Source organism: Melanerpes formicivorus, unplaced genomic scaffold (genome assembly GCF_026170545.1).
Source record: "Melanerpes formicivorus ecotype bairdi unplaced genomic scaffold, bMelFor1.0.p_v2 SCAF_23, whole genome shotgun sequence".
Taxonomy (NCBI): domain Eukaryota; kingdom Metazoa; phylum Chordata; class Aves; order Piciformes; family Picidae; genus Melanerpes; species Melanerpes formicivorus.
In genome coordinates this window covers 2,210,474-2,224,189 of record NW_027142375.1, presented here as the reverse complement: position 1 = coordinate 2,224,189, position 13,716 = coordinate 2,210,474, and the positions used below count along the sequence as shown (strand labels likewise).

Genomic DNA, 13,716 nt, shown 5'->3' with positions numbered 1-13,716 from the left:
AGCCCTCAGATATTTAGAAACATTGATGAAATCCCCTCTCAGTCTTCTCTTCTCCAGACTGAACAGCCCTAAGTGACTCAGCTTCTCCTCATAGATGAAGGCAATTAGGAATTTCAAAGCCTAGCTTTGCCAGTTCCTGTTAAATGTCAACTCACTCTAAAGGGCTACTGCATACAAAAAGATGTCAGGGGTTGGAAGGGACACAAAGAGACCATCAAGTCCAACCCCCCTGACAGAGCAGGAGCATACAATCTAGCTCAGGTCACAGAGGAATGCATCCAGGGCCTTGAAAGTCTGCAGAGAGGGAGACTGCCCCACCTCTCTGGGCAGCCTGTTCCAGTGCTCTGGGACGCTTGCAGTAAGGAAGTTCCCCCTTGTGCTGAGGGGGAGCCTCCTGCGCTGCAGCGCCCCCCCCGTGGCGGGCAGGAGTCCAGCACCGCTCATCTGTCTCTCTCCCGCGCAGATCTCAAAACAATGAGCGAGCGCCTCAAGAACAGGTACTACGTCTCTAAGAAACTATTCATGGCAGACTTGCAGCGAGTCTTTACCAATTGCAGAGAGTACAACCCCCCCGAGAGCGAGTACTACAAGTGTGCCAACATACTGGAGAAATTCTTCTACACCAAAATTAAAGAAGCTGGACTGATTGACAAGTGACGCTGGCGGCCGCACAGCCCAGCAGCCCCGGGTGGAGGCAGGGCACTGCTCAGCCTGCCAGGAACTGCTCTTTACTACTTAGCACTTTTCCAGACCCTTTGTAGTGTGTATTATACTGCACTTGCAAAAACTATTTTATTAAAATGCTTTATAATGTTTATTTAATGACAGAGAGAACAACAACAAAACAAACCATTTCTTTTGTGTGCCCACTACCCTCTCGGTCACAGTAAGTTTATCAAGGGCAGCCTCAGAACCCCCAGCTGGGGGAAATTGCACATTTGGGAAGACAAAAGAAAAGCTCCCAGCCCCCAGCTGGGTTATATCTTACCTAATCCAGTACCTATTTGATACACTTTTATCATCTTCTGTTTTCCCCCCTCCCCCGCCAACAAGACTTAGAGCAAGGGAAAACAAAAGGGTGGGGAGGGCCCAGAGCTGTTTCTTTGTAGACTCTTTTTATAAGATGTTATTTAAAAAAAAAAAAAAAAAGGATAAAAAAATAGAAAAGGAAAAAAAACCAAACCAAAAACCAAAAGGAAAAACACTCAGCTTGGTTGAGAGGCTGGGACAGAAGAGCCAGGCACGAAACAGGACTGCCTGCAAGCTTTGCTAGATGCAAGTTTTTCTATTCACTGTGGGGTTTGATAAATGTTTTACCTGCAAGTTGTGATCTCATAACCACTATTAAAAACAAAAACACAAACAAAAAAGGAGGGAGAAGGGAAAAAAAGAAAGGAAAGCAAGGAAGCAACAGGAAACAAGAGACCTACCTGGCTAGGTGTAGAATGTCCTAGGGACTTGGCTTATGCAGGACATAAGTACCCAAAGTGACTTCAGCCAACCTGATTTGCAGAGTGTAGACCATTTTCAATTGGCTTAGTAGCATTAAGGTTTTGATGCACTTCATGATTCAGCCTCTTCACTGCTCCTTCACTGCTGAATGCTTTGGGTTATTCAGCAGGGATAAGACTATCAAACACAAAGGACATAGGACAGCTTCTCGCTTCTCTACTTGGCTCTGTGGTAAACTGGATTTTCTACCAAGCTTTATTGTAAATGCTTATTAACTGTGATTATTTAGACCCAGGAAACATATTAACACTTTACAACTCCTGTTAGTCTGTCTTCAGATTAAAGCACTTACACATCTATAACACTTTGCTGCTTATCCTACATTTAAGAGGTACACCTAACTTCCTACTGGAGATCAGTGCAGGCCAAAAAGCTGTCGCTCGCCGCTTTCTAATGACAGTTTGTAACTGTAAATCCGAATGGCTTCTATGAAAACCAGATTTGCCTTTCATTCTGGGTGGTTTATATTTACAGATGGCACACTGGTAAAACTCAATAGCTGTAGGACTGAAAACACAACTCACAAACCAACCAACCCCAACCCCCCAATCCTGTGCCACGCCACGGCATAGATTCCTGCCAAACGCCTGTGCAGTGTTAACTCACTCACGTCCGCTCAGCGAGTGGATGTCAGGAACCACCTGCTCCATGAGGTGTGGAGACTGCTAACACTAGATCTGCCACGGTGTTTTGGATGAGGTTAGTCTGACCCACATTTGGATCTGCACACAAAAAGGTACAGCGAGTATTTTCTTCCCCTCCAGCGAGCCAGTGCTGGCTGCTACGATCCTGGTTTGTAGATTAGGCCTCCAGTGGAGCTTGGGATCCTGTGAAACTTGGTTATTGTTTTTTCCCCCAGAGTAGATTTTTCTTATTGTCTTTCAACCAGATTTGTCTCTTCTATATTGAAGCATTTGTTTTTCTAATTTAAGAAGTAATATTTTCCTAGATCCTGTGCAATAAAGTTAGGGTAGGACATGTGGGTTTGCAAATGCTTTACCAGCTGATGAACTTTACATTTGTAAAATTAATATATTGTACTGGTACAGAATAGTTTTAAATTATATATGTACAAAAAAACCACCTAGTTTGGTCTCTCTTTTGTGAGCTCCTGAACTACAACTACAGGCACAGAAGCAAGTTCACAAATGGACATGGTGACTCTACAAGCAGAGTGCAGCTGTGGTGCACTGGAAAACGTGCTAAGAAAGCTCTGAGTTCACTGGGAATGTGTCTGCTAAGCTGAGCATTCAGTGGGGGAAGCTGGGGCCTTTCCAAGTTGCATTCCCAGCTCATTACTGAGCTACACAGTGCTGTTACTCCTCTCTCCTCCACCTGCTAAGCAATTCTTCATCTTGGCTGTTCAAATGTGTTGATTTGTTTGTCTCAAGGCAAGCTCATACTGGTTCCTCATTTTTCTCCACTGGCATCTTTTCTTCACAGGACATGATAGCCATAGGAGTAAGCTGCAGCCTGTGCTGAGCTTGTAACTTGCTCCTATCACTGTGATGTTACTCAGATGGTACAGTTATGGTTTACAAACAAACCCTGCACCTGTCCAGTGTGAAAACAACACACAAACCACCACAGCAACTCTTCTTACTCTCTAAGATTAATTCCTGTGCCAGATTATGTAAAGATGAACTCTTCAGAGGGTAGCAAATAGCAGTGATCAGAAGAATGTGCTGCCCAGGGAGGTGGTGGAGTCACCATCACTGGAGGTGTTCAGGAGACTTGATGGGGTGCTTGGTGCCATGGGTTAGTTGATTAAGTGGGTTGGATTAGTTGATAGGTTGGACACAATGATCTTGAAGGTCTCTTCCAACCTGGTTTATTATTATTAAGAAGCTTAGCTGATTTTTTGGGCACTTCTGGGAGTATCACTTGGGAGTAGGTGAGCTAGACTCAAGCCTCCTTCATTTGCAGCAACTCTTTAAGCTTACCCTCCCAAGAAAGAACAAACCCAGACCCACCACGCCTGCCTTGGGCTGCTCTGGATGTTGTCTGTCAGCATCTAACAGCTGTTGCAGATGTTTGCTCAGAGAAAGAGCAGCTGAAGTTCAAGCATTCTGCTTAAGGCCCTGCAGTACTACAGTTTTAGAATTAAATGGCAATGCCCAGGAGCCAGAAGTTTAGGATACAAATAGGTTAGGTTTCAGTTCCAACATCCAAAGGCTGTGCTGTGAACAAGTATTTTCAAACATACAGAGGCTGCAGCTTTTATTGCTACTGCCAGAAGTTACCCAGTACAACACTAACCAGCAGTACCTGTTACTGAAAGGGAGATATCCTACAGCAGTTCAAGTGGGACAGGCAAGGCAGGCAGTCCTGCAAGATGAACCTGTGGTTTTGTCCTTGCCCATGACTTGGGTGTAGCTTTCCACTCTGGATTCTTGTGTCCTTTCACACTTAGGAGCACTTAGGTGTTTATCCAGCCAAGAAAAGCTAGTTTGAATACTTTGCAACCTTGTCATCACACTGGACAGTTGGTAGCAGTGTTCTTCTAGCATGTTGCCTATAGTGATAACCAAATGGGTAAGGGTTCAGATGTGGCAGATCTTCCTCTGGTAAAAGGCACTTAGAAGCATGGGATCAATAAGGTTGGAAAAGACCTCAGTCCAACCTGTCACCCAACACCTCATGACTACTAAACCATGGCTTCAAGTGCCACATCCAATCTCTTTCTGAATGCCTCCAACAACGGTGACTCCACCACCCTCCTGGGCAGCACATTCCAATGGCCAACATCTCCCCCTGTGAAGAACTTTCACCTCACCTCAAGCCTGAACTTCCCCTGCTGCAGCTTGAGACTGTGTCCTCTTGTTCTGGTGCTGCTTGCCTGGGAGAAGAGACCAATCCCTTCCTGTCTACAACCTCCCTTTACGTAGTTGTAGGCAGCAATAAGGTCTCCCCTGAGCATCCTCTTGTCCAGGCTAAGCAACCACAGCTCCCTCAGCCTCTCCTCACAGGGCTTGTGCTTGAGGCCTCTGCCCAGCCTTGTTGCCCTTCTCTGGACACATTCAAGTGTCTCAATGTCCTTCTTAAACTGAGGGGCCCAGAACTGGACACAGGACTCAAGGTGTGGCCTAACCAGTGCTGAGTACAAGGGCAGAATGACATTTTTGATCCTGCTGGCCACACTGTTCCTGATACAGGTCAGGACGCCCTTGGCCTTCTTAGCCATCTGGGCACACTGCTGGCTCATGTTCAGCTCCTGTTTACCTGTACCCCCAGGTCCCTTTCTGCCTGGCTGCTCTCCAACCACTCTGTCCCCAGCCTGTAGCTCTGCATGGGGCTGTTGTGGCCAAAGTGCAGCCCCTGGCACTTGGACTTGTTGAATGCCATCCTGTTGGACTCTGCCCATCTATCCAGCCTGGCAAGGTCCCTCTGGAGAGCTTGTGAAATCCCATAACAGCAAAGCAAAGCAGAGCACTGCTCTCCAACTTTCATAGATAACCAGATAGGAACAAATTGGAGGTGATCACATCCATGGCAGTACCAACCAACCCCAAATTACTCCTCTTGAGAGCTGCAGCTACATGATCAAATTACAGCTGGCAGTCTTGCTCCTAAGCAGTGCTTATGCCACACAGGACAAGGAAGGAGTACAGGGACTTGCTGACACCACCCCCCTTGAAACAAATATGGAAATGGTGCACAACCAACACTGATCAACTCCAAGCTGCTTCTAAATGCTACTACCTTTATTACAAGCTTCAATATGAAACCACAACCATTACCCAGACAAGATCTCTATAAATCTTGTTACAAAACCAGACAAACATAAAAAGGGCCAGAAAAAGCATGGAAAATGCAATGCAGGGATGCCTGCTTTCATCACTAAGGTAGTTCCAGTCTTGCATGTTTGGTGAGTGGAATCAACTCATTAAAAATCCCAAGCCCCTTACCTTTACACCCTAAATATCAGGCTCAGAAACAACTGCATGATTGTGCAAGAGATCATGACTCATGGGTTGGGGATCATGGCTGGGGCTCAACGGCAGCCAACAAATTTCTCATTGTATTTGGACAAGGATCCTTTCCTCAGGGAGGAACGTTTGGCATCCTTCTTCTGCTTGAAAATTGGAGAATTCAGGAAGTTTGTGTCTGTAAAGGGATCTCCTCTTCTGAGCTTCCTGTTGAAAACCCACAACCACAACACACAGGAGACAAACAAAACGTGTCACTTACAACACAGCAGCTGCCACGTTCCATTTCACATGAACTGTTTTGTGTGTTAGCTTGCACTGAATGTTTGCAAGATCTTACTTCCAATATTCAAATAATTGTGGTGGGTTGGAATTACCTCCCCCCCTCCCCCCACCAAAAGAGATTGCCAGACTAGCTCAGATGGAAGCAGCTGAAGCTCTATTTACAAGCACAGCTACAATGTAGAAATATGGAATGCCAGGAGTATGTACAAAATATACACCATGTACAATTTAGGGACAACATAAGAACCCCCCTGCACAACACCAGGGTGTGACCAACAGCTTCCTCAGCTTCCCCCCTTGTACACAGGTCAAGGGAAAGCAGATCAAAGTGTAGCTTGTTAGCACTTAGCCACAACAAAGGAACACAGCCAAGGTCAACAAGCTAGCAGAACCACCAGCTAGTATATGCCAGAGCAAAACAGGTCAGAAAGGAAGAGCTAGTTCACAAAACTGTGTTAGACAGCAGGCCAATGGGAGTATGTAGGACTTACCATTATGGCAATTTATTTACATTCTAGCACTTTCTATTCAGGATCTGTGCCTAAAACTCCCACAATAATTCCCTCAAATCAAAGAATCACAGAATCAACCAGGTTGGAAAAGACCTCAGAGATCAACAACTCCAACCTATTACCTAATACCTAACACCTCAGGACAACTAAACCATGGCTTTGAGTGCCACATCCAGTCCTTTTTTGAACACTCCAGGGACAGTGGCTCCACCACCTCCCTGGGCAGCACTTTCCCATGGCCAATTGCTCTTTCTGTGAAGAACTTTTTCCTCATCCTTGAGCCTAAACTTCCACTGGTGCAGCTTGAGACTGTGTCCTCTTGTTCTGGTGCTGGCTGCCTGGGAGAAGAGACCAACCCCCACCTGGCTACAACCTCCTTTCAGGTAGTTGTAGAGAGCAATAACATCTCCCCTGAGCCTCCTCTTCTCCAGGCTAAACACCCCCAGCTAAATCCTCCATGTGATAAAACACTATGAACTTCCTAGCAATCAGAGTGGAAAGACAGACAGACACCTACCCTGCAATACTTGGCTCTTTGTAGCTCACAGTGAGAGTACAGCTCCGCTTGCGCTTTGGAGATCGCAGCGCTTCACCCTCCGGGACGAGAGCTGCACTCCCGCTGCCCGGGAGCAAGGAAGTGGTGTTGGTCACATCACAAAGGTGACCACGAGAAGGCTCAGGAGGCTGCCCTGGGAAGAAAGTTGGCACACTTAGGAAACCTCAGGCAGGCCAGCTTAAAAGAGAATGTCAATGAACATAACACATGTTAAGTTCCTCTCGGCTGTATCTATTACCTTCATCTTCCCCACTTAAGAACACATAAAAGAGTAAAAAAATGCAGGACTTTAAGTAGGAAAAATTACCATTAAGCAGTACCAGGCAGCCCAATTTATTATTTTACTTCTCTTCTCCTCAGCTTGAATACATCAAACACCTCTCAAATGCAGTGCTATTTAATTGCTGACTAATTTCCTAAAGCTTCTCTCTCATTCCCATTTCTGCTGAGGAGAAAGCAGACAGCAAAAGGAACCTCGTGATGCTTGCAACGTGATTCTGTCTGTATTTTTATACATAAAAAAGTCTAAACAGTACTATCTCTCAAGGAAGCAAACCAAAACCAACTCCAGAGCACTTTCTGCACTTACCAGCAGCCTTGTCACCGGAGTCAGTGCTGTCGCTTTCCTTCTCAGTGTGGAGTTTCGGCTCACGCTGCGCCAAACACCGTTTGGACCTGGGCCTCGGATGAACGGGTGATGGATCCTCCTTGCCCACCGAACTTTTCCTCTTCTTTGATTTGTTCTTGTAGGGCTCATACAGGCTGTCATCTGAATCTTCTTCAACATCACTTGACTCAGTGGTGTTGGGTTCAGACAAGTTTTCTTTGTCATCCAGGGCAGCATCTGTGTGGTCCCCCTTATTCTGCCGGAAAGGTGTGAGGTGGACGCGCTCCTCCAAGCCGAAGTCATACGCATCGCCCAAGGCATCTGGCTTCTCTCTGCAAGTCTCTTTGCTCTGTCCTCTTTTTGGTCTCTGCCTGGAAGTATTTCTAGGCCGCTCCAGTCGCTCCTCCTGAGGCTTCTCTTTCCTTGCTTGAGAGTCTCCTCTGCTTTTACACTCACGGGGTTTAAGCCCTGTATTATTTTTTGAGTGCAGCTGCGGAGTTTCAGAAACTCTCTGCCTCAAAACCATCTCTGAGCCTCCCTTGTTTTCACTGAATGGAGAAACAGCTGAGTTGATGTTTTCTACAGAACACATCTCTAGATTCTCCTCAAGTCTCCTTTCACTGTGTTTAGCAGGCTCTTGTGTAGATTCAGGAGCTTCTGAAAGGCCCCAGACCCCCCTGCAGCCTTCCTCCCGATTCCTCATCTTTGGAAAGTGACGCCTGGTGGACACGCTTCGTGGTAACACATCACTGAACACATCCTCTCCACCTGAAGAAACACTTCCCAGCTCTGACCCTGGCTGCTTCAGATGCAAATTGGAGGGCTGCCCTTGTAAGTGAAGAGAAAAAAATGTCATATTAAAGCTGACTAGTAACAACCTGTTAAGGGTTTGTGCAAATTCTGAACCTGTGAAGACAACATTAAGACTTTTCTGAGAATCAGAGAATTGTTAGGGTTGGAAGGGACCTCAAGGGGCTTGAAACTGGATGATCCTTGTCATGGGCCTCACACTACATCAGGTTGCTCACAGCCACATCCAGCCTGGCCTAAAAAACCTCCAGCAATGAGGCTTCCACCTGGGCAACCTGTTCCAGTGTCTCACCACCCTCATGGGGAAGAATTTCTTCCTAACATCCAATCTGAATCTACCCAGTTCTAGTTTTGCTTCCTTCCCCCCAGTCCTATCACTCCTTGACACCCTAAAACATCCCTCCCCAGCTTTCCTGTAGGCCCCAAGAGGGTATCCTCAGAGCCTTCTCTTCTCCAGACTGAACAGCCTCAGCTCTCTCAGTCTGCCTCCATAGCAGAAGAGCTCCAGCCCTCTGCTCACCCTCGTGGTCCTTCTCTGGACACATACCAGCACCTCCAGATCACCTGGAGTATTGCATCCAGTTCTGGAGCCCCTATTGCAAGAGGGGAGTCTCACCAGGGTGGAGTAGAGGGGGGAGAATCACCTCCCTGGCCCTGCTGGCCACACTTCTCTTGCTGCAGCCCAGGATGTGATTTGCTTTCTGGGCTACAAGTGCACACTGCTGGCTTAGAATTTTCTCCAGAGATTCATAAGGGTAAGATGTGGTTAGCACTTTCCAGACAGAACAGGGTAATACTTCACTGCTTTAAGATTTTCCTCTGTTTTGTTTGGAGAGGTTATCTACAGGGCTTCTACTTTTCCCTCAGTATTTTGCTTTGTTAACAATCACTGATTTCATAAAGGATAATGCATTCCTGAAGACAACTTTACTCTTCAATAGACAATGGGACTAGACTGTAGGATGTAGAGGATGAAGCACTTTCAAATTCCTCTCCCATTTTGCTAGGCATCTTCATTCAAAAAGTTTACCAGTGGCCAATACAATATTTCACCTTGATGATAATAAGTGGAAAAGGACTTGACAGTTACTTCAAAAGCAGTACCTATGTTTTAAACATATACTAACACCTCTTTTCCCCTCTGGCTCAGAACCAAGCAAAATAGAACACTGACTTAGTTACCTTTGATTAAGCACATGGCATTGTCTGACTCCTCACAGAGCCCTGACAAAGGCTGAGCCAGCTCGTTTCTGCCACTGTCAGTCTCCATCCCACATGGAAGGACTTGCCCATCTCCATCAGCAGACTGTGGAGATCCTCTAGAGGAAGTAATAAAGGTAGTATTTACTGAAGAGCAGTGTCTTTTATGACTGAATTACTTCATTGCATTGGATTTTTTCCCCCTTTTCCCAGTCAGAAAACTAAACTTGCTGCAAGCAGACTTTTCAAATGTAAGCACTGAAAGATACTCACACTGAGAGTATTTGTTCTGTGAGACAGGAACTATTTCCAGGGAGGGATGATGACACTCTCTGGTTCTGTCAACAAAACAAATCTTGCTGTGACTAGACAGCTGCTACAAGCTCACACCAATATACACAGTTTAGACGACAGCCAAGTGACTCAAGTTGTGCTACACAGCCCTTGACTTTCTTTCTGGCTAGCACAAAGTGTTTGTGGGATCTCACATACTCAGTTCCTGCAAGTCAGCACATTCAGCAGCAGCCCAACAAACAGTGGATAGGGAAACTGTGAGGATGGAAAAGGGAATGAGACCCAGAACCACAGAAAATCAGGGTGCCCTCACCACTTCATAGCAGAGCAGAGTCCCACTAACAATCCACTGCACACTCTCACAGCCTCATGTCACACTGGAAACCATGGGACTACTTGTACCTCCAAACTAAGGCTCAAACCTCAAAAGCATGCATCTGTGCTGGAAGGTGCAAGGGGAAAAAATAACAGAACCCCTGCTGCTCAAGAGGAAAAGATACTTACTACACCCATGGAACACAACGTCAGTGCTGGGCCAAGGAGGTTGAGTGAGTCCAGTAAGTTCTGAGAGACTTTTGAAATGATTTCATTCAAGGCTGACCTCTGATTCTAAGGGACAAAGGAACAAAAGTCAAACTCCAGTAGAATGGAATAATCCAGGCTGGAAGAGACCTTCAAGATCATCACATCCAACCCATCAGCCAACACCACCTAATCAACTAACCCATGGCACCAAGCACCCCATCCAGTCTCCTCCTAATCACCTCCAGTGATGGTGACTCCACCACCTCCCTGGGCAGCCCATCCCAATGGGCAATTTCTCTATGAAGAATTTCTTCCTAACATGCAGTCTAAACCTCCCCTGGTGCAGCTTAAGACTGTGTCCTCTTGTTCTGGTGCTGGGTGCCTGGGAGAAGAGACCAGCCCTTCCCTAAAACCTCCCTTCAGGTAGTTGTAGAGAGCAATAAGGTCTCCCCTCAACCTCCTCTTCCCCAGGCTAAGCAACCCCAGCTCCCTCAGCCTCTCCTCACAGGGCTGTGCTCCAAACCCCTCACCAACTTCGTTGCCCTTCTCTGGACACCTTCCAGCATCTCAACATCTTTCCTAAACTAAAGGACCCAGAGCTGGACACAGGACTCAAGGTGTGGCCTAACCAGTGCAGTGTACAGGGGCAGAATTACCTCCCTGCTCCTGCTGGCCACACTGTTCCTGCTGCAGGCCAGGATGCCATTGGTTCTCTTGGCCACCTGGGCACACTGCAGGCTCATGTTCAGCCTGCCATGGACCAGCACCCCAAGTCCCTCTCTGCCTGGCTGCTCTCCAGCCACAACTGGAAGTATCAACTACTGCCAGCATAGTAACTTCTTATCAGTGTTGAGAGATGACTAAATCATGAAGACAGCCACATCAGATGCCTTCAACTGTGGGCAAAGAAAAAACAATTCACAGAAGGTAGATTTTAATGAAGAAGAAAAGAATAGCCAGGGGAAAAAATTAATTACTTAATCACCAGATTAGGTGAAACTATGAAAGAAATCCTTTTGGGGGGGAAACATTTCTCTAATTTAAGATCATAAGTGCATTGGAGCAGATTCTGATGTTCAAAATAAAAAGGTTATTATTAACAATACCTCAAGACCCTGTGCTTGATTGAGCTTAAGATTTTGCTGCAAGTCAAACATCTGAAGCTTCAGATCTTGGTATTCTTTCCTTAAACGAAGGATAATAGCCTGGGCATCCCTCAGCTTGAGCTTTTCTTCTTGCAAAGCCAGAGCTAGAGCTCTGTTATTTGCTTGGATGCTCTTCATTTGCTTGGAGCTCTTGGCTGCAACAGAGCAGTAAGTATTTCATCTTGGTTTGAAAAACAAACAAACAGAAAGGTTCTGAAGGCTATTAAGACAGGTGAGCATCTTACTTGGTATTTTGGGCTTGACAGCAGATGTCTGGCTAATTTTACCCAGCCTTGACCATTTCTGGTTTCTTTTCTCTTTCATTCGTTCTTTTATATCACTCAGACTGTCCTTGAAGGGCTTTTTCAAGTGTTCAGCCATCTTCTACCTTTAGAAACATAAAAGGTGACAAAGTCATTAAGCTGATGGTGCACAATGCTTCCCTATGCCAAAAAGAACGGACCAGAGAAGCAGGAGCAAAGCTCGTGCCATTTTAAGTTACATACACACGGGGAGAAGAGACCCACAACTATGGATCACAGAATCAACCAGGCCATCTGCAAGATCATCAAGTCCAACCAGTCACCCAACCCTAGCTAATCAACTAAACCATGGCACTGAGTGCCTCGTCCAGGGTTTTTTTTAAACACCTCCAGGACGTCGACCTCACCACCTCCCTGGGCAGCACATTCCAAGGGCAAATCTCTCTTGCTGGGAAGAGTTTGCTTCGAACATCAACTCTAAACTTCCCCCTGGCACAGCTGGAGACTGTGTCCTCTTGTTCTGGTGCTGGCTGCCTAGGAAAAGAGGCCAACCCCCTCCTGGCTCCAACCTCCCTTCAGGTAGTTGTAGAGAGCAAGAAGGTCTCCCCTGAGCCTCCTCTTCTCCAGGCTAAGCAACCCCAGCTCCCTCAGCCTCTCCTCACAGGCTGTGCTCCAGACCCCTCCCCAGCCTTGTTGCTCTTCTCTGGACACCTTCCAGCACCTCAACATCTTTCCTGAAAAGACACACCAAAAATAACCACTATGGTTATTTTGCCGCCGGTCTCTGCACTGTGGCTGCTGTCACCACAGCCGATCATTGGGAGCTGCAGAGGGCAGCGGCCGCGGCGCAGACCAGGCGGAGGCCTCTGGAGACTCGCTCCGCGCCTGCGGGCCGGAGGAAGGGCGCAGGGAGAGGCCTGCCTGTGTCCCAAGTGGGCCCTCGGCTCCCCTGACACTGAGGGCCCGCACGACACCCCCCCACCGGTCAGTCATACCTCCTCTGAAGGCAGTATGCACCGCCCGTCACTCGCCAAGCACTGCCGCCGCTGCCACAGCCGCAGCCCGCCGCGATCCCGCGCTCCCCAGAGCCCAGCAGCTGCCGCCAGCGCTCCCCCGGCTCGTCTGAGGGCAGCGCCCGCAGGCCGCGCTCAGCCCCGGCGCAGCAGGGCCTGCCTCCCTCCCGCGCCACAGGGCAGTTAGCGCCGCTCCTCCCCGCGTTCAAAACCCTGCGCCTCGCCCTCCCATTGGCGGCGTCTTTGTGGCGTAACAGCATGGCCGCCGCGCTCACACGCACCTCGCGCCTGCGCCCGGGGCCGCGGCGGAGGCTCCACCCCCGGCGTGGCGTCACTGCGCTGGGGCGGAGCGCAGGCGTGGCCCGGCCGCGCTTCTGCTGAGATGCGGCGGCGTTCAGCCCCAGTCACCGGCCCCGGCCGTATTCGGCAGCTGCCGTTCTCTGCCCCGCAACTCTGACTGAAGTCGGACTCAGGATGCCCCCGGCCAGGCCCTGGGCCCTGTCGCTATGCGTTCACCTGCCCCACATCACCTGCCCCACATCACCTGCCATGCTGGAAAGACCAGGACAGAAAAGAGCCATTTATTAAGTAGCAAAGCTAGGAGATAAAAATAATTAGTTTGGGGTATTTTACTTCACAGAATCACAGAACTGTAAAGAGTTGGAAGGGACCTCAAGGATCATCCGGTTCAAACCCCCCTGCCATAGGCAGGGACACCTCCAAAGCCACATCCAGCCTGGCTTTCAAAACCTCCAGGGATGAGGCTTCCACCACCTCCCTGGGCAGCCTGTGCCAGGCTCTCACCACCCTCATGGGGAAGAGCTTCTGAATCTGAATCTACCCCTTTGTAGTTTTGCTCCATTCCCCCCCAGTCCTATCACTCCCTGACAGCCTAAAAAGTCCCTCCCCAGCTTTCTTGTAGCCCCTTTCAGACACTGGAAGGCCACAATTAGGTCTCCTGGGAGCCTTCTCTTCTCCAGACTGAACAGCCCCAACTCTCTCAGTCTGTTAGAACTGGTCTCTTTTGCCTTTCTCTTTAAACACAACTACTTTATATGTACACAT

At 48.0% G+C, this 13,716-nt stretch overlaps 2 protein-coding genes across 2 annotated transcripts in view; one reads left to right on the top strand and one right to left on the bottom strand.

Annotated features, from left to right (window-relative positions):
• KAT2B (lysine acetyltransferase 2B) overlaps nt 1–1,370 on the top strand; it is a 54,311-nt gene extending 52,941 nt beyond the window's left edge. Inside the window, 1 exon segment of the mRNA XM_068152317.1 lies at nt 464–1,370. Coding sequence (XP_068008418.1) covers nt 464–657 — 194 coding nt within the window. The 3' untranslated portion in view covers nt 658–1,370.
• Nucleotides 1,371–5,195: 3,825 nt separating this feature from the next.
• On the bottom strand, nt 5,196–12,816 carry SGO1 (shugoshin 1). The gene is made up of 9 exons (XM_068152315.1): nt 12,634–12,816; nt 11,621–11,763; nt 11,337–11,530; nt 10,210–10,314; nt 9,685–9,749; nt 9,394–9,530; nt 7,384–8,229; nt 6,756–6,927; nt 5,196–5,648 (listed from the first exon to the last, which is right to left on the bottom strand). The coding sequence occupies exons 2-9, from the start codon at nt 11,754–11,756 to the stop codon at nt 5,507–5,509; spliced, it is 1,797 nt and encodes a 598-aa protein (XP_068008416.1). The 5' UTR covers nt 11,757–11,763; nt 12,634–12,816; the 3' UTR covers nt 5,196–5,506.
• Nucleotides 12,817–13,716: the final 900 nt, after the last annotated feature.

Coding starts and splice junctions, on each gene's coding strand:
- SGO1 (XM_068152315.1), bottom strand. CDS start 11,756: ATGGCTGAACACTTGAAAAAGCCCTTCAAGGACAGTCTGAGTGATATA. Junction 6,928..7,383: donor CTCCGGTGACAAGGCTGCTG/GTAAGTGCAGAA, acceptor CTTTCTTCCCAG/GGCAGCCTCCTGAGCCTTCT. Junction 5,649..6,755: donor AAAGAGCCAAGTATTGCAGG/GTAGGTGTCTGT, acceptor GGTTTTCAACAG/GAAGCTCAGAAGAGGAGATC.